Source organism: Phyllobates terribilis, unplaced genomic scaffold (genome assembly GCF_046119375.1).
Source record: "Phyllobates terribilis strain yellow unplaced genomic scaffold, ASM4611937v1 Scaffold_2__4_contigs__length_985480577, whole genome shotgun sequence".
NCBI classification, from domain to species: Eukaryota; Metazoa; Chordata; class Amphibia; order Anura; family Dendrobatidae; genus Phyllobates; species Phyllobates terribilis.
Genome location: NW_027362762.1, coordinates 977278871 through 977306152, shown reverse-complemented (window position 1 = coordinate 977306152; position 27282 = coordinate 977278871). Strand labels below are relative to the sequence as shown.

Here is a 27282-nt window from a genome sequence, read left to right as displayed (position 1 = left end):
TATAAATCCCATTATCTCCTTGTACGGGGTAATCCCCCATTACCAGATAATTGTGTCAGCGAATAAGAACGAGATCTCAGCACCGCAGCTCATAATACCGACATCACCGCACCGACCATCACCCCCAATATCACCGGCAGCAGCCCCCCATCCCCGACACACTGTGCACGGCCGGATGAGATACACCACACAAGAGAGGATTAGATACACGGCTCAGCAGACAGTATCACACAGGAGAGGATTAGATACACGGCTCAGCAGACAGTATCACACAGGATAGGATTAGATACACGGCTCAGCAGACAGTATCACACAGGAGAGGATTAGATACACGGCTCAGCAGACAGTATCACACAGGAGAGGATTAGATACATGGCTCAGCAGACAGTATCACACAGGAGAGGATTAGATACACAGCTCAGCAGACAGTATCACACAGGATAGGATTAGATACACGGCTCAGCAGACAGTATCACACAGGAGAGGATTAGATACACGGCTCAGCAGACAGTATCACACAGGATAGGATTAGATACACGGCTCAGCAGACAGTATCACACAGGATAGGATTAGATACACGGCTCAGCAGACAGTATCACACAGGATAGGATTAGATACACGGCTCAGCAGACAGTATCACACAGGAGAGGATTAGATACATGGCTCAGCAGACAGTATCACACAGGAGAGGATTAGATACACGGCTCAGCAGACAGTATCACACAGGATAGGATTAGATACACAGCTCAGCAGACAGTATCACACAGGATAGGATTAGATACACGGCTCAGCAGACAGTATCACACAGGAGAGGATTAGATACACGGCTCAGCAGACAGTATCACACAGGAGAGGATTAGATACACGGCTCAGCAGACAGTATCACACAGGATAGGATTAGATACACGGCTCAGCAGTCAGTATCACACAGGAGAGGATTAGATACACGGCCCAGCAGACAGTATCACACAGGATAGGATTAGATACACGGCCCAGCAGACAGTATCAGACAGGATAGGATTAGATACACGGCTCAGCAGACAGTATCACACAGGAGAGGATTAGATACACGGCTCAGCAGACAGTATCACACACGATAGGATTAGATACACAGCTCAGCAGACAGTATCACACAGGATAGGATTAGATACACGGCTCAGCAGACAGTATCACACAGGATAGGATTAGATACACGGCTCAGCAGACAGTATCACACAGGATAGGATTAGATACACGGCTCAGCAGACAGTATCACACAGGAGAGGATTAGATACACGGCTCAGCAGACAGTATCACACAAGAGAGGATTAGATACACGGCTCAACAGTCAGTATCACACAGGAGAGGATTAGATACACGGCTCAGCAGACAGTATCACACAGGAGAGGATTAGATACACGGCTCAGCAGACAGTATCACACAGGAGAGGATTAGATACACGGCTCAGCAGACAGTATCACACAGGAGAGGATTAGATACACGGCTCAGCAGACAGTATCACACAGGATAGGATTAGATACACGGCTCAGCAGACAGTATCACACAGGAGAGGATTAGATACACGGCTCAGCAGACAGTATCACACAGGAGAGGATTAGATACACGGCTCAGCAGACAGTATCACACAGGAGAGGATTAGATACACGGCTCAGCAGACAGTATCACACAGGAGAGGATTAGATACACGGCTCAGCAGACAGTATCACACAGGAGAGGATTAGATACACGGCTCAGCAGACAGTATCACACAGGATAGGATTAGATACACGGCTCAGCAGACAGTATCACACAGGATAGGATTAGATACACGGCTCAGCAGACAGTATCACACAGGAGAGGATTAGATACACGGCTCAGCAGACAGTATCACACAGGAGAGGATTAGATACACGGCTCAGCAGACAGTATCACACAGGAGAGGATTAGATACACGGCTCAGCAGACAGTATCACACAGGAGAGGATTAGATACACGGCTCAGCAGACAGTATCACACAGGAGAGGATTAGATACACGGCTCAGCAGACAGTATCACACAGGATAGGATTAGATACACAGCTCAGCAGTCAGTATCACACAGGAGATTAGATACACAGCTCAGCAGACAGCATCACACAGGAGAGGATTAGATACACAGCTCAGCAGACGGTATCACACAGGATAGGATTAGATACACGGCTCAGCAGACAGTATCACACAGGATAGGATTAGATACACGGCTCAGCAGACAGTATCACACAGGAGAGGATTAGATACAGATCTCAGCGGACAGTATCACACAGGAGAGGATTAGATACACGGCTCAGCAGACAGTATCACACAGGATAGGATTAGATACATGGCTCAGCAGACAGTATCACACAGGATAGGATTAGATACATGGCTCAGCAGACAGTATCACACAGGAGAGGATTAGATACACGGCTCAGCAGACAGTATCACACAGGATAGGATTAGATACACGGCTCAGCAGACAGTATCACACAGGAGAGGATTAGATACACAGCTCAGCAGACAGTATCACACAGGAGAGGATTAGATACACGGCTCAGCAGACAGTATCACACAGGAGAGGATTAGATACACGGCTCAGCAGTATCACACAGGAGAGGATTAGATACACGGCTCAGCAGACAGTATCACACAGGAGAGGATTAGATACACGGCTCAGCAGACAGTATCACACAGGATAGGATTAGATACACGGCTCAGCAGACAGTATCACACAGGATAGGATTAGATACACGGCTCAGCAGACAGTATCACACAGGAGAGGATTAGATACACGGCTCAGCAGTATCACACAGGATAGGATTAGATACACGGCTCAGCAGACAGTATCACACAGGAGAGGATTAGATACACGGCTCAGCAGACAGTATCACACAGGATAGGATTAGATACACGGCTCAGCAGACAGTATCACACAGGAGAGGATTAGATACACGGCTCAGCAGACAGTATCACACAGGAGATTAGATACACAGCTCAGCAGTCAGTATCACACAAGAGGGGATTAGATACACGGCTCAGCAGACAGTATCACACAGGATAGGATTAGATACACGGCTCAGCAGACAGTATCACACAGGAGAGGATTAGATACACAGCTCAGCAGACAGTATCACACAGGATAGGATTAGATACACGGCTCAGCAGTCAGTATCACACAGGAGATTAGATACACAGCTCAGCAGGCAGTATCACACAGGATAGGATTAGATACACAGCTCAGCAGACAGTATCACACAGGATAGGATTAGATACACGGCTCAGCAGGCAGTATCACACAGGAGATTAGATAAAGTAGTGGGCGCTTCTATCAGTGTAATTACGGCAGGCCGGGCTGCTGCGCCTCTCTTCTGGTGATTACGGCCGCTCTGGTTTTCTGGTCTCGTCTCCAGTTCTTCGCCTCAGTTTCACCTGAATGAAGTAGAAGCCACGCCCTCCTCTTTAGGGAGCAGCCAATCACACAGCAGGACAGGTTACTATGGCGGCCGCTGAGTGGCTGCTCTCGCGCAGGTGTGAGCGCTCACCTACGGGTGACGTCATGAACAAGGTGTGTCTTGTGGGCGTGTTGTAGGCGGGGCGTTGTTTGCTCCTCCCCCGGGCACTGTGTCCTCGCACTCAGTTGTGTGGAGCCGACGGGACGTGACGAGGCAGCATGAGGAGCACCGGAGCCTCCGCGCCGCTACTGCTACTGCTCACCGGTGAGTGCCGGGGTCCGGAAACTCTAGTGTATCCCGGGGGCGGATACCGGAGCGGTGTAAGGGGGATGGGGGTAATATCGGGGGGGCGGATACCGGAGCTGTGTAAGGAGGGGGAGGGGGGGGTTATACCAGGGGGGCGGATACCGGAGTGGTGTAAGGGGGGAGTTATACCAGGGGGCGGATACCGGAGTGGTGTAAGGGGGGTGTTATACCAGGGGAGCGGATACCGGAGTGGTGTAGGGGGGGTTATACCAGGGGGGCGGATACCGGAGTGGTGTAAGGGGGGGGTTATACCAGGGGGGGCGGATACCGGAGTGGTGTAAGGGGGGGGTTATACCAGGGGGGGCGGATACCGGAGTGGTGTAAGGGGGGGTTTATACCAGGGGGGGCGGATGCCGGAGTGGTGTAAGGGGGGGGTTTATACCAGGGGGGGCGGATACCGGAGTGGTGTAAGGGGGGGGTTATACCAGGGGGGGCGGATGCCGGAGTGGTGTAAGGGGGGGGGTTATACCAGGGGGGCGGATACCGGAGTGGTGTAAGGGGGGGGTTATACCAGGGGGGGCGGATACCGGAGTGGTGTAAGGGGGGGGTTATACCAGGGGAGCGGATACCGGAGTGGTGTAAGGGGGGGGTTATACCAGGGGGGGCGGATACCGGAGTGGTGTAAGGGGGGGGGGTTATACCAGGGGGGGGGGACGGATACCGGAGCGGTGTAAGGGGGGCAGAATACCAGGGGGGGGGACGGATACCGGAGCAGTGTAAGGGGGGCAGAATACCAGGGGGGGGGACGGATACCGGAGCAGTGTAAGGGGGGCAGAATACCAGGGGGGGGGACGGATACCGGAGCAGTGTAAGGGGGGCAGAATACCGGGGGGGGGGACGGATACCGGAGCAGTGTAAGGGGGGCAGAATACCAGGGGGGGGGGACGGATACCGGAGCAGTGTAAGGGGGGCAGAATACCAGGGGGGGGGGACGGATACCGGAGCAGTGTAAGGGGGGCAGAATACCAGGGGGGGGGACGGATACCGGAGCAGTGTAAGGGGGGCAGAATACCAGGGGGGGGGGACGGATACCGGAGCAGTGTAAGGGGGGCAGAATACCAGGGGGGGGGGACGGATACCGGAGCAGTGTAAGGGGGGCAGAATACCAGGGGGGGGGGACGGATACCGGAGCAGTGTAAGGGGGGCAGAATACCAGGGGGGGGGGACGGATACCGGAGCAGTGTAAGGGGGGCAGAATACCAGGGGGGGGGGACGGATACCGGAGCAGTGTAAGGGGGGCAGAATACCAGGGGGGGGGGACGGATACCGGAGCAGTGTAAGGGGGGCAGAATACCAGGGGGGGGGGACGGATACCGGAGCAGTGTAAGGGGGGCAGAATACCAGGGGGGGGGGACGGATACCGGAGCAGTGTAAGGGGGGCAGAATACCAGGGGGGGGGGACGGATACCGGAGCAGTGTAAGGGGGGCAGAATACCAGGGGGGGGGGACGGATACCGGAGCAGTGTAAGGGGGGCAGAATACCAGGGGGGGGGGACGGATACCGGAGCAGTGTAAGGGGGGCAGAATACCAGGGGGGGGGGACGGATACCGGAGCAGTGTAAGGGGGGCAGAATACCAGGGGGGGGGGACGGATACCGGAGCAGTGTAAGGGGGGCAGAATACCAGGGGGGGGGGACGGATACCGGAGCAGTGTAAGGGGGGCAGAATACCAGGGGGGGGGGACGGATACCGGAGCAGTGTAAGGGGGGCAGAATACCAGGGGGGGGGGACGGATACCGGAGCAGTGTAAGGGGGGCAGAATACCAGGGGGGGGGACGGATACCGGAGCAGTGTAAGGGGGGCAGAATACCAGGGGGGGGGACGGATACCGGAGCAGTGTAAGGGGGGCAGAATACCAGGGGGGGGGACGGATACCGGAGCAGTGTAAGGGGGGCAGAATACCAGGGGGGGGGGGGCGAATACCGGAGCGGTGTAAGCGGGAGGGGGTGGGGGGATACCAGGGGGGGGTGGATACCGGAATACCGGAGCGGTGTAGGGGGGGATACTGGGGGGCAGATACCGGAGCCGTGTAAGGGGGGGGGGGTTTGATACCGGAGCAGGGGGATATAATAAACAGATCTATTGTGGTGTTGGAAAGTTTGTGACCCCCTCAGTTTTCCACCTTTCGGCCGATGTTTGATGTGAGATTTCATGAGATTTTCATAGCAGAAAGAAAAGTGCGGAGACGTCTCCCTGTAATTCCGATTCTCCGGGGTCTCCAGTCTGTGAGCTGCAGAAGTATGTGACCCCCCCCCCCCAGGGCTGGTGCAGATGTCTGCGGTCCGGCGCTGGCTCCCTTAATGTGTTTCTGAGGTGCTCTGGTTGGGGGGCTGCGGTCTGGCTGTGGTCGGGGGTCGACCAGACGGGGGATTCTGTAGTGGTGGTCATGAAGTGGTGACGTTGGGCGCTGTTCACACACGAGTGTGGTTGCCGCTCCCTGGTGATTTATCGTCTGTGTGTCCGGTATGTTGGTTCCCGCTGATCTTGTGCGGTGAGGGATCTGCCGGCTCCGGGACGTCCTTTCCTCGCTCGGCCGCGGCTCCGGGACTCGCGTTTCTCCTTGTTGCCGGTCACCTCATTGAACGTTCCCCATTTCTATTAATTTGCTCCTGAATGACTTGATGCCGGAGCGGTTCTGTTCACATTACGCCGTTATCGGCACTCAAGTGCAGATGTGAAAATCAGGTGAAGGGGCGGTTTCTTCCTTCGTACAGTAATGGGGTCTTGGGAGGATGGAGAGGGGGGCTTACTCTAACTTTTGACCCAAGTTTCGAAATTTTCCCTCCATTACGAAAAGTCATTTTATGTGGTTGAAATTTGGGGTCCTTTTTTTTGTAACCCCCCCCCAATTGAGGGTTGGGGTGCCAGTAGTGCCACAGAAATGTTGGGTGTGCCTTACTACAGCATTACACCCCACAATACTTGCTCAGTAGACGTGAGGAGATGAACATGACGTTTTAAGGGGTAAATTCTAAGGGGGACACAAGCAAAACCCCTGAAAATGGGGGTGAACGTTCCGATTTCTCGACAAGCTTCCAGACATTTTTTAGGCGCCTTTGAAGGAATACTGATTCCGCCAAGGTTATCATCTCCCCTTTGTGGAGGGTTTGAGGTTAGGGGTGCAGCGGAGGGGTAGTTTTTATCGTAGATCTGTTGAACGTGACAGGATCACTAATGATCGGCAATCCACCATCACTGACCAGATTCTCAAACCGATCCATTCCACCGTTTCAGAGAGAAGGTGACTTCTTTGGAATTGTTCTGGCCACTTTCCAGTTTGGGGTGTTTAGAGGGCTACAGCCCCTAGAATTGATTTGAAAACAGCAAAACAATTTCTGTATCATGAAATTCAGGGTCCGGCCCGCAGCCATAAAAATAATCGTTACAATCCCACCATGGTTTACATTTCAAAATGAATTCGGAAATATTGATGCTTTAACTTTTCACAGGAGAGTGCTATAGGAGGGGAGAGTTAGGTTGGTGAGTTGAGGTGGTCGGCTTGTTTAAAGAGATGGGTTTTTAAAGCGTGCTTGAAGACATCGGGGCTAGGCATCAGTCGGATCGTCTGGGGTAGAGCATTCCAGAGAACTGGCGCAGCACGAGAGAAGTCTTGGAGACGGAGGTGCGAGGTTCGGATTATGGAGGATGTTAGTGTTAGGTTATTTGTAAAGCGGAGGCCACATGTAGGGCGATAAAGATGAGAGAGTAGATATAAGGCGGTGGAGAGCTTTGTGGGTGAGAGCGATGAGTTTATATTGGACCCTGTAGCGAATGGGTAACCAGTGTAATGACTGGCACAAGGTGGAGGCATCTGTGAAGTGGCTGGACAGAAATACGACCCTGGCTGCCACATTCAGGATGTATTGGAGAGGAGAAAGTTTGGTAAGAGGGAGACCGATCAGAAGAGAGTTGCAGGAGTCCAGACGAGAGTGAATAAGAGCGACAGGAAGCGTTTTAGCAGTTTCAAAGGTGAGAAAAGGTCGGATTCTGGAGATGTGTTTAAGATGCAGGTGACAGGAGCGAGTGACTGATCGGATATAGGGAGTAAAGGAAAGGTTAGAGTCGAATATGACCCCGAGGCAGCGGGCGTGCTGCTGGGAGTTATGGTTGAACCCTCCAAGGTAATTTCGATGTTGGGTAGAGTTAGGTTAGTAGAGGGGGGAAACACAAGAAGTTCAGTTTTGGAGAGATTCCGTGTCAGATGGAGGGAGGACATGATGTTAGAGACAGCGGACAGACAATCCTTGGTATTTTGTATTAGGGTAGGGGTGATGTCAGGGGAAGAGGTGCATAGTTGGGTGTCGTCAGCATAGAGATGATACTGGAACCCAAATCTGCTGATTGTTTGTCCAATAGGGGCAGTGTATAGAGAGGAGTGGAGGGGGCCTAGGACTGAGCCCTGCGGACCCCGATAGTAATGGGACGAGGAGAGGAAGAGGAGCCGACAAAAGACACAGAGAAGTAGCGGTCAGAGAGGTAGGAGGAGAACCAGGAGAGAACGGTTTCCTTGAGGCCGATAGTGCGGAGCATAGTGAGGAGGAGCTGGTGATCCACAGTGTCGAATGCTGCAGAGAGATCCAGGAGATCAGCAGGGAGCAGGGACCACTGGATTTAGCGATTAGTAGATCATTAGAGACTTTAGTGAGGGCAGTCTCAGTGCCACAATCCCTCACTGTCGCCCTGATCCACTCCCGCCTTGACTACTGTAACTCCTCTCTATTAATTGGGCTCCCCCCCCCCCTCACTCGACTTTCCCCAGTCCAGTCCATCCTTAATGCTGCAGCCAGGGTCATCTATCTGGGTATAACCGTTACCCAGACTCCTCCGCTCTGTGCCGGTCATTGCACTGGCTGCCCATGAATTATAGGATCCAATTGCTTGTTCTCACTCACAAAGCCCTCCACAGCGCGGCGCCCCCTACATCTCCTCACTCATTTCTGTTTATCGGCCTACCCGTTCTCTACGCTCCACAAGCGACTTCCGACTAAAATCCGCACTAATCCGTACCTCCCACTCCCGGCTCCAAGACTTCTCCCGAGCTGCACCTATTCTCTGGAATGCTCTACCCCAAGAAATTAAGATGAACTACAACTTACACAGTTTTAGGGGCTCCCTAAAAACACACCTGTTTAGGGCAGCCGATCACCTTCCCTAATCGAAGTCCTTTTATCTTCTTATAGCCCATCCCTTATTTCTCCAAACATAAGTCTCCACCGAACCCAAAAGCTACAGGCGCCGTCCGGTGACGAGCTCATGCAGCCTTTATCTATCCTCATCCCCCTCACGATGGCCGGACCATCATTGTAAATAAGCCCCTGTACTTTGTGTCCCCTCACCTCATTGTAGATTGTCAGCTCTTACGAGCAGGGTCGTCATTATTTTTGCTGTAATTATTGTATTATCTTTCTGTTCCTTATGACTGTTGTATATGAACCTCTGAATTGTAAAGCGCTGCGGAATATGTTGGCGCTATATAAATAAAGATTATTAGAGTGTAAGACTATGTTCACACACGTTGTATTTTGCAGCAGATTTTTATGGAAATGTTCAGCTGCGCCTGGCAGTACCAGCAAAGTCTCTGAGAACCAGGAGTCTGTTCACACGTTGCTTTTTCTTTGCTGCGTGTTTTCTGCCTTTCTTGCATATTTGGGTAATAGAGCAGGGGTCGCTCCTTCCTGCGTTTCTGCAGTAGACGCGTTTATTTTGCTGCGTATTTTCACCCATAGGAGGTAGAGTGGTCAAAAATACGCAGTAAATACTCGTGTTTTTTACGCAACTGTTTTCCTGCCAGAGAAAAGTTTGCAGCAGAAAAAAGCACAACGTGTGTGAACATAGCCTAAAGAGCTGAAACCGAATTGTAGAGGGTCGAGAAGCGTTATGAGAGATGGCGGATTAGACGGGAGAGGACTCGGCGCCCCAGGAGTTCAGAGATGAGGGGAGATCAGAGAGGTCTGTAGTCAGCCGCCGGGCCGGTGTTTTTAGGTTGAGGGGTGTATGATGAGGAGGGAAAGATACCTGAAGAGAGAGGGGGTCACATACTTTACCACTCACAGATCAGGGCAGTGATACAGAATGACACTTTCTACCTCCTTTTGATTTGCTCTTTACTTTTAGATTAACTTTATGCAGAAATATGGGGAATTGTGGGGGGTTCACAAAGTTTCCCTCTCCCCAGACCCTCATTATACCCAGTGCTGGTGTCTGGGGATTCTTCTCCGGTCACACAGTCCTCACTCTGGGGGGAGGGGGTCTCGTATTTCTACACAAAGACCCCCACATCCCCTCCCCCGTCTGCTGCCCAAACTTCTCCAGCTCCTCCCCCACACTCTGCAGAGCACTACTACCACCATCATGTGGTCCTGAGCAGTCATGGGCTGAGGACTACAGCCCCCATCCTCCTCTGTACAGTGTGAGATCACAGGGATCTCAGGACCGCGGCTGGTGGTGAGATGAATCCGCTGCACGTTCTGCACGTGCTCCGTAGTGACCGGGGCTGTGGGGTCTGAGGTCCTGATTATCACCGACCCCCACCAGGAGAGAGGGTCCTGGGGAGGTGCCGGAGGGGCGGGCAGATCTCGCCTTCTGCAGCCACAACTGGGACTTTACCTTTCCCTGGAATCAGCTGACGACTGATCAGCAGCCAGTGACTCACCTGCCCCCCCCAGGTGCAGTGATGTCATCAAGGGGCGGGGCTTCACCGAAGCACTACTGCCATAATACCAAGTCTGTAATGGCTGATAACAGGGAGTAATAGATTGTAGTCTCCTGTCCTACAGTCACCTCCCCAGTAATGGCTGATAACAGGGAGTAATAGCTTGTAGGGTTATGACTACACTTTGGTAGGCTGCTGTATTGGCCTCGTGTACTGTTCCTCTTGCCTGTATTGGGGTCCTGGCCCTCGCCGCCCCCCGCTCCTGCTGGCACCGGGGGTTGCGCCCTCCCCACTGACTATCGTTAATTGCCCCTTTTCCACCATGTTTGCCCGCAGTGCTCGGGGTTAGCGCTGGGTGCGTTATCGGTGTGGTGGTCAGCGCCCCCCGCAGGACACCGGCCCATAAGTGAGGATGAGGTGTTGGCATCTCGGAGCAGCAGGCACAGCTGTGGGGGAGGGGGCCCCTCACTATAATGTCCCTACAAGGACCCATCAGCTGCTGAGCGCTCCCCTCCCCCGCTGTGCCGTGCATTAACCCCTCCGTGGCTGTGTGAAGATGAGCAACTGGCCATCACCAGAGATGTGAGGGTGTCAGGGACCCCCGATCTCCGCTGACCCCGCACACTGTATGGGGGAACACAGGGGCACCGCGGTCCCCCCCGGACGGCCGTCACTGTGATGTTTGGGATGCTGTTAACCCCGCAGGCTCTGGAGCAGTCGCCCTGTCGGCTCTCGGGGCGCGGTCTGGCAGGGTGACAGCTTCTCTCGTCAGGGGCCTGTTCAGACCCGTCCTGGGTGACAAACGCTGCTGGGAAAAGGCCGACCGTGACTGCACGATGCGTCTGTCACTCTGCGCCCCACCCACAGCCAGGTGACGACCTCTGCGCCCCACCCACAGCCAGGTGACGACCTCTGCGCCCCACCCACAGCCAGGTGACGACCTCTGCGCCCCACCCACAGCCAGGTGACGACCTCTGCGCCCAGGGGCCCGAAGCCAGAGGTCGCCATGTGCTGCAGCCAATCCCTCTGCCCCGTACCCCGGACGCCCTCAGCCATATTGGGATATTGCAGGCGGGCGCAACAGCGGGGACTGTCGTGTGAGCGTTCAGTGTGTGGTCCCATACTCATGTGTACTCATGTGGCGCCCCTGTCCTCTCCGCTCTGGGGCGCTGTGACCCCCGCGGCGCCCCTGTCCTCTCCGCTCTTGGGCGCTGTGGCCCCCGCGGCGCCCCTGTCCTCTCCGCTCTGGGGCGCTGTGGCCCCCGCGGCGCCCCTGTCCTCTCCGCTCTGGGGCGCTGTGGCCCCCGTGTGCAATCCGGGCGGTGCAGCAGTGATGGAGTTAACCCTCCGACCTCTGGTTGGCAGTTTTGTCAAATGTCCCAGAATTCATTACTGCAGGCGAGACGGAACACGAGTGTGAATGGAGCGGCTGTTATCAGGAGCGCCGCGCCGATGACATCACAGGCCGCGCCAGGGTCACCCGTCTCCTCGCTGTGTAACCCCGGGGCGAGTGTCAGACTCACTGAGACCGGGGGTCAAGTGCCGTCTACTGTACCCCCTATAATGGTACACCCCTCCCCCATCATCTCCAGTCTGGGGGGCTGCTGGGCTGCCACATGGATAAGCGACGCTCTGCGGTGTGTGGCTGGTGGGGGGCGACGCTCTGCGGTGTGCGGCTGGCTGGTGGGGGGGCGACGCTCTGCGGTGTGCGGCTGGCTGGTGGGGGGGCGACGCTCTGCGGTGTGCGGCTGGCTGGTGGGGGGGCGACGCTCTGCGGTGTGCGGCTGGCTGGTGGGGGGGCGACGCTCTGCGGTGTGCGGCTGGCTGGTGGGGGGGGCGACGCTCTGCGGTGTGCGGCTGGCTGGTGGGGGGGGCGACGCTCTGCGGTGTGCGGCTGGCTGGTGGGGGGGGGCGACGCTCTGCGGTGTGCGGCTGGCTGGTGGGGGGGGCGACGCTCTGCGGTGTGCGGCTGGCTGGTGGGGGGGGCGACGCTCTGCGGTGTGCGGCTGGCTGGTGGGGGGGGCGACGCTCTGCGGTGTGCGGCTGGCTGGTGGGGGGGGCGACGCTCTACGGTGTGCGGCTGGCTGGTGGGGGGGGCGACGCTCTGCAGTGTGCGGCTGGCTGGTGGGGGGGGCGACGCTCTGCGGTGTGCGGCTGGCTGGTGGGGGGGGCGATGCTCTGCAGTTATAAGTGTGGATAATAGGAGGGATGTGAGTGATGCTCTGCAGTATTTGTCACCCCTCCCCCGTGTGCTGTGATTGGAGTCCTTGGTCATGTGACTCTTTCTCTCCTGCAGGCGCAGTGCTGGGCCGTGTAGTCCGTGTCCCCTCCGGACCCCTCCTGCGGGTGGAAGGTACCGCTGTCTCCATCCCCTGTGACGTCACTGATTACGAGGGCCCCAGAGAGCAGAACTTTGAGTGGCTGCGCTCCTCGGGGGCGGGGCCTGCAGTGCAGCTGCTCAGCACCTGGGACCCGACCTTCACACACGCCTCCTACAAGGAGCGGACGGACGCCCAGGATCTCCGCCTGCTGCGGACGGGGAACAGCGAGGTGCAGCTCCACATCCAGCATTTGCGGGCGGCCGACGAGGGCAACTACACCTGCTCCACGCCCAGCACCGACGCCACCTACAGGGGCAACTATGAGGCGCACGTCCTGCTGAGAGGTACCGCCCCCGCCCAGATACTCCGCCCCTCACACTGCACCACGGGGAGGGGGCGTCCTGTAACCACCAATCCTAGATGGTGCGGGGGGGGGGGGGTGATTACATTCCCCCTCTTCTTCCTGCTCGTGGACCCCCAATTATCTGCCCCTCAGGTCTCTCTACGTCTTGTGCCTCTTAACTCTTTCACCTTTTGTTTTTCGCTCCCCTTCTTCCCAGAGCCTTAGCCTCTTTATTTTTCCATCAATATGGCCGTGTGAGGGATTATTTTTTGCGGGTTGAGTTGTACTTTTGAGTGACATTACTTGTTTTACCATATCGTATACTGGAAAACAGGGAAAAAATTCCAAGGACGGTGAAATAGCAAAAAAAAAAAGTGCAATACCACAGAAGAGCCCGCTTCTTTCCCAGCACATGACAGTTTACCTGTCACGCTGTCTCAACGTACAGGAGGTCAGGGGCCTGAGCTGACCCTAAACGGGGGGCCCTGACTAATCATAGAATCATAGAATCATAGAATCATAGAATCATAGAATGGTAGAGTTGGAAGGGACCTCCTGGGTCATCTGGTCCAACCCCCGGCTCAAAGCAGGATTCACTAGATCATCTCAGACAGATGTCTGTCCAGCCTCTGTTTGAAGACGTCCATTGAAGGGGAACTCACCACCTCTCGTGGCAGCCTGTTCCACTCATTAATCACCCTAACTGTCAAAAAGTTTTTTCTAATATCTAATCTGTGTCTCCTCCCATTCAGTTTCATCCCATTGCTTCTAGTCTTTCCTTGTGCAAATGAGAATAAAGATGATCCTTCTACAATGTGACAGCCCTTGACATATTTGTAGACAGCTATTAAGTCTCCTCTCAGTCTTCTTTTTTGCAAGCTAAACATTCCCAAATCCTGCAACCGTTCCTCATAGGACATGGTTTGCAGACCAGTCACCATTCTGGTCGCTCTTCTCTGAACTTGCTCCAGTTTGTCTATGTCTTTTTTAAAATGTGGTGCCCAAAACTGTACACAGTATTCCAGATGAGGTCTGACCAAAGAGGAGTAAAGACCGATAATGACTTCACGTGATCTAGACTGTATGCTTCTGTTAATACATCCCAGAATTGTATTTGCCTTTTTTGCTGCTGCATCACACTGTTGACTCATGTTCAGTCTATGATCTATTAGTATACCTAAGTCTTTTTCACATGTACTGTTGCTTAGCTCTATTCCTCCCATTCTGTATATGCTTTTTTCATTTTTATTGCCCAGATGTAGTACTTTGCATTTTTCCCTGTTAAAAACCATTCTGTTGGTTGCTGCCCACTGCTCCAGTTTATTTAGGTCTTTTTGAATCCTCTCTCTCTTCTCTAGTATTAGCTATCCCTCCTAGCTTTGTGTCATCAGCAAATTTAATCAGTTTACCCTCAATTCCTTCATCTAAATCATTGATAAAGATGTTGAACAATACAGGTCCCAGGACGGAGCCCTGTGGTACCCCACTTGAGACTTTCATCCAGCTGGATGTGAAGCCATTTACAACCACCCTTTGAGTCCGATCACTAAGCCAGTTATGAATCCACCTAACAGTTGCCTGGTCCATTGCATACTTGGTCATTTTTTCAATAAGGATGGTGTGAGATACTTTGTCAAATGCTTTGCTGAAGTCAAGATATACTATATCTACAGCATTTCCCTGATCCACCCAGTCAGTGATTCTGTCATAGAAGGAAATTAAGTTAGTCTGACATGACTTGTTAGTTACAAACCCATGCTGACTCTGGTTAATCACTTCATTCTTATCCATGTACTTACATACATGTTGTTTAATAATTTGTTCAAAGATCTTTCCTGGTATAGAAGTCAGACTCACCGGCCTATAGTTCCCTGGGTCCACCTTCTTCCCCTTTTTGAAGATAGGAACAACATTTGCTCTTCTCCAGTCTTCTGGGACTTCTCCTGTTCTCCAAGAATTTTCAAAGATTATGGAGAGTGGTTCTAAAATTTCTTCTACGATCTCCTTCAGTACTCTGGGGTGTAATTCATCTGGACCTGGAGACTTGAACTCATTTATGTTAGCTAAATATTCCCTCACAATCTTTCTGTTTACAGATAACTTGGATTCCTCTATTCCTTTAAAAGGACAGTGAAGATCAGTTGATGTTACATTTTCTTTCTGAGAGAAAACAGATGCAAAATAGGAATTAAAAAGTTCGGCCTTCTCAACATCCTCTCTTACCATTTCTCCATTTTCATCCTGTAAAAATCCTATAGCATCTTTGACTTTTCTTTTACTTTTGACATACCCCCAAAATCCTTTTTTATTGCTTTTGACATCTCTTGCAAGCCTTAATTCATTGTCAGCTTTAGCTAACCTGATACGTGCCCTGCAGGATCTGCAGACTGCATTATAATCTTCTTTAGATATGCCTCCCTCTTTCCATTTAATAAACATTTCTTTCTTTCTTTTTAGCATGTGTTTAAGTTCTGTGTTCATCCATCCTGGTTTCCTTAAATGCTTCCCATTCTTCCTACTTTTCGGGATTGTTAACGATTGTGCTTTAAGAATCTCATTTTTAAAAATTTCCCATCCTTCCTGGACATTTTTGTCCTTAAGGACATCCAGCCATTGGATCCCTCCTATTCTCTTTCTGAGTCTCTTAAAATCTCCCTTTCTAAAATCTAACCTTGAAGTTTGAGTCTTCACATGTCTTCCTCCTCTAGTTATCCAAAATTCTATAATAGCATGATCACTGCCTCCTAGGGTCCCAGCCACCTTTACCTCCTCAACCATTTCCTCCCTGTTTATAAGGATTAGATCCAAAGTAGCAGATCCCCTTGTTTTCTCCCCTACCTTTTGGAAGATAAAGTTGTCAGCAAGAGACGATAAGAATTTGCTTGACCTGTTAGTTTTACTTGAGAGAGATTCCCAACAAATGTCTGGATAGTTGAAATCTCCCATGACCACTACGTCATATTTTTTGGAGAACTTGGTCATTTGATACATAAAGAGTTCATCCATATCTTCAGCTTGCCCAGGTGGCCTGTAGTAATTGCCTACAATGGTGTCCTTTCCGTTGTTCTCTCCTTGTATTCTTACCCAGACAGTTCCCACAGAACTCCCAGTCTCTGAAGCTTCAATCTCTGTGCAGATATACGCTTTTCTAACATACAATGCGACACCTCCTCCTCGTTTATCAAGTCTGTTTCTTGCAAATAAGTTGTATCCTTTTAGCCTTTTATTCCAATCATGTGTATCGTCCCACCAAGTTTCAGTGATTCCAATGACATCATATTCCTTTTCCTGCATTAGTAGTTCCAATTCTCCTTGTTTGTTGCCCATGCTTTGTGCATTTGTATAAAAACATTTTAGTTTGTGATTGGTTTCTCTTCCTCCCATATTTTTATTATTTAAATTGTTTTGTCTTTGTTCTTCCTTTCCACTTCCAGTAGCAGAGATCTCAGTAGTATTTGTCAGCTGTATGGCTTTTTCTGGCCTTTTGCTTCCCTTCCCACATTGTTCTAGTTTAAAGCTTTTCTGATGAGTGTAGCAAGGCGACTTCCAAATACATGTTTTCCAGTCTTCGTAAGGTGCACCCCATCTCTAGCAGGTAGTCCATCGTATAGGTAATTCATTCCGTGATCCAGAAATCCAAATCCTTGTTGACGGCACCATCGACATAGCCAGTTGTTCACCTGTAGAATCTTATTCCACCTCATTGTTCCATGGCCATCCACTGGGAGGATGGATGAGAAGACCACCTGCGCTCCCAATTCTTTCACTTTCTTGCCTAAGTCTTCAAAGTCACTGCAGATGGTTTCCAGGTCCTTTCTTGCGGTGTCATTTGTCCCCACATGTATTAGCAGGAATGGGTCCCTCAACATGGAGGTACTGTTAATGGTACAGAGGTCCAGGCCGCCAGCGTAACCCTAAACTCCTGAATATCCCTGAACCTCAGTAATCTAGTCCTGAGAAGGACCCCGATCACAACAATGGGGAACAGGATAGAAAATGCCCAAACACAGTACTAGACAAACGAGACAGTACAAGGGGAAAACCAAAAACCACCTTGCATACAAAAACTCACACCACAATTACAGAGGGAACAACAACAGGTTAGGAGATAAATGATAAAGGGAGGAAGGGAAGAAACCACACCGCATACTCCTCGCTCCGAACTCCACCAAACAACGATCCGCTCTGAAGGTCTGCAAGAAATGCTTTCACCGACAACTTCCCTATCAGACCAGCAGGTATTTGAAGGAATCCCAATACTGCAGCATTAACTGCAGCTGGGCGAGGCTGAGCCTCGTCAAGCACAGAGGGAGAGAATTAACTCCCTCACTACCAAAACACAAAGAACCAAAAACTCAACTGCGATAAGTCAGGCTGTGTAGTCGCGAGGATCTTCGTGGCGACACACCCGTGACAGTACCCCCCCTTCTACGAGGGGCCTCCGGACCCTCAGGGCCAGGTTTATCCGGGTGAGTCGTGTGGAAGGCCCGAATTAACCGGTCTGCGTTAATATCTGACGCAGGAACCCACATTCTCTCCTCAGGACAATACCCCTTCCAATGAACCAGGTACTGAAGGGACCTGCGACTAAAACGTGAATCGATGACTTTCGATACCTGAAACTCCAAGTTACCATTGACCACCACTGGAGGAGGAGGTAAAGGTGACGGTATCACCGGCGCCACATACCTCTTAAGCATTGATCTGTGGAACACGTTGTGAATTTTAAACGTAGGGGGGAGGTCAAGACGGAATGCCACCGGATTAATAATAGAACTGATCCTGTACGGCCCGATGAACCTGGGACCCAGTTTCCAGGAGGGAACCTTAAGTTTTATATTCTTGGTAGACAACCATACCCGATCGTTCACACTTAGGTCCGGACCAGACACTCTCCTCCTGTCAGCCATACGTTTGTATCGGTTCCCCATAGTACTCAGATTCTTCAGTACCCCTCTCCATACTGAAGCGAGTGATGATGAAAATCGTTCCTCCTCAGGAACCCCCGAAGAGCCCCCCCTACTGAAAGTACAAAACTGAGGGTGAAAACCATATGCCCCAAAAAACGGGGACTTACAAGTGGACTCGCTCCGCCTATTATTAAGAGCAAACTCCGCCAGAGGTAAGAAAGAAGCCCAGTCCTCCTGGTTCTCTGACACAAAACACCGGAGATATGTCTCCAAGCTCTGGTTCATACGTTCCGTCTGACCATTGGTCTGAGGATGAAAAGCCGATGAGAACGACAAATGCATCCCCCGCCGAGTACAAAATGCCTTCCAGAACTTGGACACAAACTGAGACCCCCGATCCGACACCACATCGGAGGGTACCCCGTGAAGCCTCACAATCTCCCCAATGAACACCTGCGCAAGAGTTTTAGCATTAGGAAGAGCAGGAAGAGCGATAAAATGTGCCATCTTGCTGAACCTGTCTACTACAACGAGAATGACCGTTTTACCCGAAGACGGAGGGAGGTCCGTAATAAAGTCCATAGACAGATGAGTCCAAGGACGCTCCGAGATCTTCAAAGGTAAGAGGGCCCCAGACGGACGGGTATGTGGGGTCTTAGAGCGCGCACAAACCCCACAGGACGCGACAAAAGTTACCACCTCCCTATGTAAGTTAGGCCACCAAAACCGACGCGAGAGGAGATCCACAGTTGCTTTACTCCCCGGGTGTCCTGCAAAAGCTGAGTTATGGTGTGCCTCGATCACCTTTTGTCGTAGCTGATCTGGAACAAACAGTCTCCCCGGAGGTCCAACAGGGGCGTCCCCCTGAGCCTCCAATACCTCCTCCTCCAGCTCAGAGCATACTGCCGAAACCACCACCCCTTCCTGAAGGATAGGAACCGGGTCGTCCGTATTCCCGGCCCCAGGGAAACTACGAGATAAGGCATCCGCCTTCACATTTTTTGACCCAGGACGATATGTAACGACAAAATTAAACCTGGTAAACAATGACCACCTGGCTTGTCTGGGATTCAGACGTTTCGCGGACTCCAGATATAGCAGGTTCTTGTGATCGGTGATGACGGTGACCGGATGGACTGCCCCCTCCAAGAAATGGCGCCACTCTTCAAAAGCTAACTTAATGGCCAAGAGTTCCCTATTGCCGACATCGTAATTCCTCTCAGCGGACGACAATTTTTTGGAGAAAAAGGCGCACGGATGCCACTTACCAGGGGACGAACCTTGTGACAATACTGCTCCCACCCCTACCTCAGAAGCGTCTACCTCTACAATGAATGGCTGTGACGCATCAGGTTGAATGAGTATGGGTGCCGAGGCAAAACATTTTTTCAAGGAGGAGAAAGCTTGACAAGCCTTGTCAGACCACCTAGAAAAATCCGTCCCCTTTTTAGTCATGTCAGTGAGAAGTTTAACCATGGATGAGAAATTACGAATGAACTTCCGGTAATAATTAGCAAACCCCAGGAAACGTTGTAGTGCCTTAAGATTCTCTGGCCGATCCCACTCAAGAACTGCCCGCACTTTCCCAGGGTCCATACGAAAACCGGACGCTGAAACCAGGAAGCCTAAAAACTGGAGTTCCTGTACGGCGAACACACACTTCTCCCATTTGGCATACAGTTTATTATCCCGCAAGATCTGTAACACCTGCCTAACGTGCTCCTGATGAGACACCAGATCCGGCGAGTAAATTAAGATATCCTCCAGATATATGACAACAAACTGTCCCACCAGGCGGCGAAAAATGTCATTAACAAAGTGTTGGAACACCGCCGGGGCATTAGTCAGACCGAATGGCATGACAAGGTTCTCATAATGCCCCTCTGGAGTGTTAAACGCCGTCTTCCACTCACCCCCCTCCTTCATCCTAATCAGATTGTACGCCCCCCTGAGATCCAACTTAGAGAACCATTTGGCACCCACGATCTGATTAAAGAGATCGGGAATAAGTGGGAGTGGATACGGATCTCGGACCGTAATCCGATTAAGTTCACGGAAATCCAGGCAAGGGCGTAGGCCTCCATCTTTCTTCTTCACAAAGAAGAACCCCGCGGCCACCGGGGAAGATGAAGGTCTAATATGCCCCTTAGCCAGACTTTCTGAAATATAATCCTTCATGGCCTGCCTCTCAGGACCAGAAAGGTTATACAACCTAGATTTAGGTAACTTGGCCTCAGGGAGCAGTTTTACAGAACAGTCATACTCTCGATGAGGAGGTAGTTCCTGACACCCTCTTTCCGAGAATACATCCTCAAAGTCCGCCAGAAGTGGAGGTAAGACCCTAGGAGTGACAGCACCGATGACCGTATTCATGCAGTTTTTATTACAGAATTCACTCCATTGGCTTATCTCTCTGGATTGCCAATTAATAACCGGATTATGCTTAGTTAACCAAGGAAGGCCCAACACAATAGGAGTGGGAAGACCCTCGAACACGTAGCAAGACAACAGTTCTTTATGTATCGCCCCCACTTGAAGATTTACTTTATGCACCACTTGCAAAAAACTTCCCTGACCGAGCGGCCTGGCATCGATCGAGAATATGGGGATGGGTTTAGCCAACTCACTCAAACGCATACCTTGAACCCGGGCAAACCGAGCGTCCACCAGATTAGCCCCGGCCCCACTATCTAGAAGAACAGATATCCTCTCAGTTCTCGTACCCACCACCACCTCCGCCGGAACGAGAAACTGAGACGAACCTAGGGACGAAATACCTACTCCCAGATTGCCGTCCACCACACAACCTGGGATCAACAGTTTTCCGACGACTCTTTACTCTGCAAAGGACGGGATGGACACCCCCCAATAAAATGTCCCTTTCTCCCGCAGAAGAAGCACCTTCCAGTCTTGTGGCGCACCGCCGGTCCCCTCCCCCGGAATGATGTCCCTCCTAACTGCATAGGCTCCTCTGGACTGACCAGGGGAACCACCATATGAGAGGACCTTGTAGAAGGTGGAGTCATCACAGGGGGTAGAGTTATCCCGCACCTCTCCCAAAGCCGTCTGTCAATGCGAATAGCAAGGGCCATAGCGGCTTCCAGCGACGCGGAAGAGTCATACTGTGCCAACACATCCTTTAATTTGTCGGATAAACCTTGACAAAACTGGCTCCTAAGAGCCGGGTCATTCCACTGGGTGTCAGTGGCCCACCTACGGAACTCCGAACAGAATTCCTCCGCCGGATGATCTCCCTGCTGGATCCTACGTAACTTAGACTCAGCAAGGGAGATCCGATCCGGGTCATCATATACAAGACCCAGAGCAGCAAAAAACCTATCCACTGACTGGAGAGCCGGGGAGCCTGGGGGAAGAGAGAACGCCCAAGATTGTGGGTCCCCTTGTAGGAGCGAGATGACTATTCCCACCCTTTGCTCCTCACTCCCCGATGACCGAGGCCGCAGCCGAAAGTACAACATGCATGCCTCCCGGAAAACAAAAAACTTGTCCCGCCCCCCAGTGAACCTGTCAGGGAGAGCTACTTTAGGTTCTGGTCCGGCTTGCTCCTGGGGATACAAAACCTTGGACTTAACATCCGCCAGCTCCATGGACAAACTCTGCAACTGCCGAGCTAGACTGGCTACTGGATCCATGGTGGCTGGAGAGAATTTTTTTTTTTTTGTGTGTCTGTCGGTGAAAATGTCACGCTGTCTCAACGTACAGGAGGTCAGGGGCCTGAGCTGACCCTAAACGGGGGCCCTGACTAATCCCTCAACCTGGAGGTACTGTTAATGGTACAGAGGTCCAGTCCGCCAGCGTAACCCTAAACTCCTGAATATCCCTGAACCTCAGTAATCTAGTCCTGAGAAGGACCCCGATCACAACAATGGGGAACAGGATAGAAAATGCCCAAACACAGTACTAGACAAACGAGACAGTACAAGGGGAAAACCAAAAACCACCTTGCATACAAAAACTAACACCACAATTACAGAGGGAACAACAACAGGTTAGGAGATAAATGATAACGGGAGGAAGGGAAGAAACCACACCGCATACTCCTCGCTCCGAACTCCACCAAACAACGATCCGCTCTGAAGGTCTGCAAGAAATGCTTTCACCGACAACTTCCCTATCAGACCAGCAGGTATTTGAAGGAATCCCAATACTGCAGCATTAACTGCAGCTGGGCGAGGCTGAGCCTCCTCAAGCACAGAGGGAGAGAATTAACTCCCTCACTACCAAAACACAAAGCACCAAAAACTCAGCTGCGAGAAGTCAGGCTGTGTAGTCGCGACGATCTTCGTGGCGACACACCCGTGACATTACCTGATCAGCCGTCATGTGCCCCCATCAGCGATTTCCCCGCGCCCCCCCCCCCCCCCCTGCGGCTGTTAACCTGTTAAATGCTGCTGTCAATCTCCAACAGCGGCATTTAACATGGCTGCAGCGGAAGCGCGGCACTAGCTCCACCCATCGGCGCGCCCGTCACATGACCTCGGGTTCAGGAGACCACTGTGGTTGTCATTGCCAGGATGCTGTGAGCGCCACCCAGTGGTCGGGGCTCATAGATGATCAATTCTACACAGAAGGGCTGAAGCCGTATGTATAACAGGTGATCGGAGGAGGAGCGTAGCTCTGGAGTCACAGCGAGACAACCGGAGACAGTGGAAAGGAGAGAAAATTATATAAAAGGAACCATAAAAAACAATTCAGGATCACTGCTCTATCAATATAGGAAAATAATTACCGGGGTTTTTTTACCGCCGCAACATTGTAATAAAATGAGATAACTGCAAATAAAGCAGAACCCGCGCATGTCCGGTATCTAGAAACGCCCCGGGGATCAGGACGGCCGCTCAGTGTTACCAGATAGTGAACATGATGGAAAATATACATGATATGCTGAAACCAGTGGTGTCGTTTAAAAGTACAACTTCTCCTGCAACAAATTAAGCCCTCACACGGCCATATTAACCGTGGGAAGAACCGTGGGAAGAAGGGGAGCAAAAAACAAAAGTGCAAAAAAATGGAAAAAACCCAAGGTGGTGAAGGGGTTAAGTATTACCTCCCCCTGGTCTGTGTGTTCACGCTCTCCTGTGTGCATTGTCTCCCTCTTGTGCTCACATTGGGAACTGCAGTAGAATCCCGAATGGATGTTATTTCGGGTGCAGAGTGTGCGCACCTGTGTGCCCCCCGCACGTCTTCCTCACTGAAATGATTGAAGTGTAGAATAAATCAGAAATGCAGTGAATTGAGGCCGCTCTGCTCCTGGTGCCATCAGATTGTATTTATCTGCGCGCCTCCCTTGCCCCTCTCCTTTCTATCCCTCCCCCCCATCGCCTCTCTCTCTCTTCTCTATCCCCTCCCGACTGCCTCCCTTCCTTCTCTCTCCTCTTTATCCCCCCCCAGCTGCCTCGCTTGCCTCTCTATCCCCCCCCGGCTGCCTCCCTCGCCCCTCTCCTTTCTATCCCTCGCCCCTCTCCTTTCTATCCCTCGCCCCTCTCCTTTCTATCCCTCGCCCCTCTCCTTTCTATCCCTCGCCCCTCTCCTTTCTATCCCTCGCCCCTCTCCTTTCTATCCCCCCCCCCCCCCACCCAGCTGCCTCGCTTGCCTCCCTCGCCCCTCTCCTTTCTATCACCCCCCGGCTGCCTCCCTCGCCCCTCTCCTTTCTACACCCCCCGGCTGCCTCATTTGCCTCTCTATCCCCACGGCTGCCTCCCTCGCTCCTCTCCTTTCTATCCCCCCCCACCCCACCCCCAGCTGCCTCGCTTGCCTCTCTATCCCCCCGGCTGCCTCCAGCGCCCCTCTCCTTTCTATCCCACCCCCCGGCTGCCTCGCTTGCCTCTCTATCCCCCCCGGCTGCCTCCCTCGCCCCTCTCCTTTCTATCCCACCCCCCGGCTGCCTCGCTTGCCTCTCTATCCCCCCCGGCTGCCTCCCTCGCCCCTCTCCTTTCTATCCCACCCCCCGGCTGCCTCGCTTGCCTCTCTATCCCCCCGGCTGCCTCCCTCGCCCCTCTCCTTTCTATTCCCCCACCCCACCCCCAGCTGCCTCGCTTGCCTCTCTATCTCCTCGGCTGCCTCCCTCGCCCCTCTCCTTTCTACCCCCCCCCCCCCAGCTGCCTCGCTTGCCTCTCTATCCCCCCGGCTGCCTCACTCGCCCCTCTCCTTTCTACCCCCCCCCCCCAGCTGCCTCGCTTGCCTCTCTATCCCCCCGGCTGCCTCCCTCGCCCCTCTCCTTTCTACCCCTCCCCACCCCCCGGCTGCCTCGCTTGCCTCTCTATCCCACCGGCTGCCTCCCACGCCCCTCTCCTTTCTATCCCCCCCCCCCCCCCCCAGCTGCCTCGCTTGCCTCTCTATCCCCCCGGCTGCCTCCCTCGCCCCTCTCCTTTCTATCACCCCCCCCCCCCCCCCCGGCTGCCTCCCTCGCCCCTCTCCTTTCTACCCCCCCCCCCCAGCTGCCTCGCTTGCCTCTCTATCCCCCCGGCTGCCTCACTCGCCCCTCTCCTTTCTACCCCCCCCCCCCCCAGCTGCCTCGCTTGCCTCTCTATCCCCCCGGCTGCCTCCCTCGCCCCTCTCCTTTCTACCCCTCCCCACCCCCCGGCTGCCTCGCTTGCCTCTCTATCCCACCGGCTGCCTCCCACGCCCCTCTCCTTTCTATCCCCCCCCACCCCCCCAGCTGCCTCGCTTGCCTCTCTATCCCCCCGGCTGCCTCCCTCACCCCTCTCCTTTCTATCCCCCCCCCCCCCAGCTGCCTCGCTTGCCTCTCTATCCCCCCGGCTGCCTCCCTCGCCCCTCTCCTTTCTATCCCCCCACCCAGCTGCCTCGCTTGCCTCTCTATCCCCCCGACTGCCTCCCTCGCCCCTCTCCTTTCTATCCCCCCCCCCCCAGCTGCCTCGCTTGCCTCTCTATCCCCCCATCTGCCTCTCTCGCCCCTCTCCTTTCTATGCCCCCCCCCCCCCCCCACCCCCCGGCTGCCTCGCTTGCCTCTCTATCCCCCCGACTGCCTCCCTCGCCCCTCTCCTTTCTATCCCCCCCCCCCAGCTGCCTCGCTTGCCTCTCTATCCCCCCGGCTGCCTCCCTCTCCTTTCTAGCCCCCCCCCCACCCCCCCAGCTGCCTCGCTTGCCTCTCTATCCCCCCGGCTGCCTCCCTCTCCTTTCTATCACCCCCCCCCCCCCCGGCTGCCTCCCTCGCCCCTCTCCTTTCTATCCCCCCCCCCCCCCCCCAGCTGCCTCTCTTGCCTCTCTATCCCCCCGGCTGCCTCCCTCGCCCCTCTCCTTTCTATCCATCCCCCCCCCCCCCAGCTGCCTCGCTTGCCTCTCTATCCCCCCGGCTGCCTCCCTCGCCCCTCTCCTTTCTATCACCCCCCCCCCCCCCCCCCGGCTGCCTCCCTCGCCCCTCTCCTTTCTACCCCCCCCCCCAGCTGCCTCGCTTGCCTCTCTATCCCCCCGGCTGCCTCCCTCTCCTTTCTATTTCCCCCCCAGCTGCCTCGCTTGCCTCTCTATCCCCCCGGCTGCCTTCCTCGCCCCTCTCCTTTCTATCCCCCCCCCCCAGCTGCCTCGCTTGCCTCTCTATCCCCCCGGCTGCCTCCCTCTCCTTTCTATCACCCCCCCCCCCCAGCTGCCTCGCTTGCCTCTCTATCCCCCCGGCTGCCTCCCTCTCCTTTCTATCCCCCCCCCCCCCAAGCTGCCTCGCTTGCCTCTCTATCCCCCCGGCTGCCTCCGTCTCCTTTCTATCCCCCCCCCCCCCCCAGCTGCCTCGCTTGCCTCTCTATCCGCCCGGCTGCCTCCGTCTCCTTTCTATCCCCCCCTCCCAGCTGCCTCGCTTGCCTCTCTATCCCCCCGGCTGCCTCCCTCGCCCCTCTCTCCTTTCTATCCCCTCCCCCCCTCCTCCAGTTGCCTCGCTTGCCTCTCTATCCGCCCGGCTGCCTCGCTTGCCTCTCTATCCCCCCGGCTGCCTCCCTCGCCCCTCTCTCCTTTCTATCCCCTCCCCCCTCCTCCAGTTGCCCCTCTCTATATACCCCCCCGGCTGCCTCTCGCCTCCTCCTCTCTTCCTTTGTATCCCCCTCGCCCCTCTCTCCTTTCTATCCCCCCCGCGCCCCTCTCTCCTGCCCTCATAGCGCTGTTAGGTGGCGCTGTATCCCAGTGCTCTGTGTCAGCCACCTGTCTTGGCTCCCGCAGCGCTCTGCTCCATCCTGATGATCGTGCACTTCTAGGTTTCGGCAGCCGCCCTGCCTCCATATAATGCTGCCCCTCTCTTCTCAGTGATCGCGGACCCCCTCCGCCTCCAGGTCCCTAGAGGTCGGCAGGCCGGCGTCCAGAACATCACAGAAGGCGGCTGGTTCCAGGTCCGGTGCCTGGCATCGCTGGCGGATGCACCCACCCACGTCCACCTGTCCGTCACCTGGCAGCGGCAGTCCGGGGGCTCCGTCTCTGACGTCCTGACACTCACACACCTGGGGCGGCTGCAGCCTGGCGCGGACTACGCCCCCCGGTACAGCAACGGGGAGCTGCGGGTGGACACGGCGGAGCCCAACACTTACCAGCTGACAGTGGAGTCTGCGCGGGCTGGAGATGCCGGAGAGTACGTCTGCGTGGCCCAAACCTGGGTGCAAGGGGCCGACGGCTGGGAGAAGATCCAGGAGAAGAGGGCGGCCGCTGCCCAGGTGGAGGTGCGGCCCATCGGTGAGTGTGCGGCGGCTGTGACTCTGGTGGGCCAGCGGGACTGTGAGGGGGGATAGGGCGGCACGGTGGCTCAGTGGTTAGCTTTCCGGCGTTTGGGTCCGGGGTACAAATCCCACCAAGGAGTACATCAGCGCGGAGTTTGCGCGTTCTCCCAGTGTTTGGCGGTCTCCTCCGGGTTCTCCGCGTCTTCCCTCTCCGTACTCTGCAGGCCGCCATCTTTGACGTGGTCTTTTCTCGCCCGCAGAGCTGGCAGTGTCCATCTTGGCGCCGGCCCTCGAGGTGTCGGAGGGCTCCACCTTCACGCTCTCCTGCCTGGTGTCTGCAGACTCCAGTGTGCCGCTCCTCACCCGGGTGCGCTGGTTCTTCTCTCACCCCGGAGGGCTGCACCCGCTGCCCAATGGGCCGGACCCCGATCCCGACCAAGGGGCCAACGTCACCCACCAGCTGCTGGTGCCAGAAGCGCGGGACTCTGGGGAGTACAGCTGCCGGGCCTCCGCATGGACTGTGCTGAGGAACGGGACCTGGCAGCGGGCGGCCGAGGGGATGTCACCGCCAGTGAGTGTGCGCGTGACACAGGACGGTGAGTGACCCCCCCCCCCCCCTCATCTGCCGCTTCCCCC

At 54.2% G+C, this 27282-nt stretch overlaps 1 protein-coding gene across 2 annotated transcripts in view; it reads left to right on the top strand.

Moving 5' to 3' along the window:
* Positions 1-3556: 3556 nt before the first annotated feature.
* The window catches only part of PTGFRN (prostaglandin F2 receptor inhibitor), a 28485-nt gene continuing 4759 nt past the window's right edge, over positions 3557-27282 (top strand). The window contains exons 1-4 of one of the 2 annotated variants that reach the window (XM_073668765.1): positions 3557-3709; positions 12700-13068; positions 26243-26662; positions 26907-27242. In XM_073668765.1, the coding sequence (XP_073524866.1) occupies positions 3664-3709; positions 12700-13068; positions 26243-26662; positions 26907-27242 (1171 nt within the window). In that variant the 5' untranslated portion in view covers positions 3557-3663. The remainder of the gene's footprint in view (positions 3710-12699; positions 13069-26242; positions 26663-26906; positions 27243-27282) is intronic. The other variant, XM_073668766.1, reaches the window with a different exon arrangement.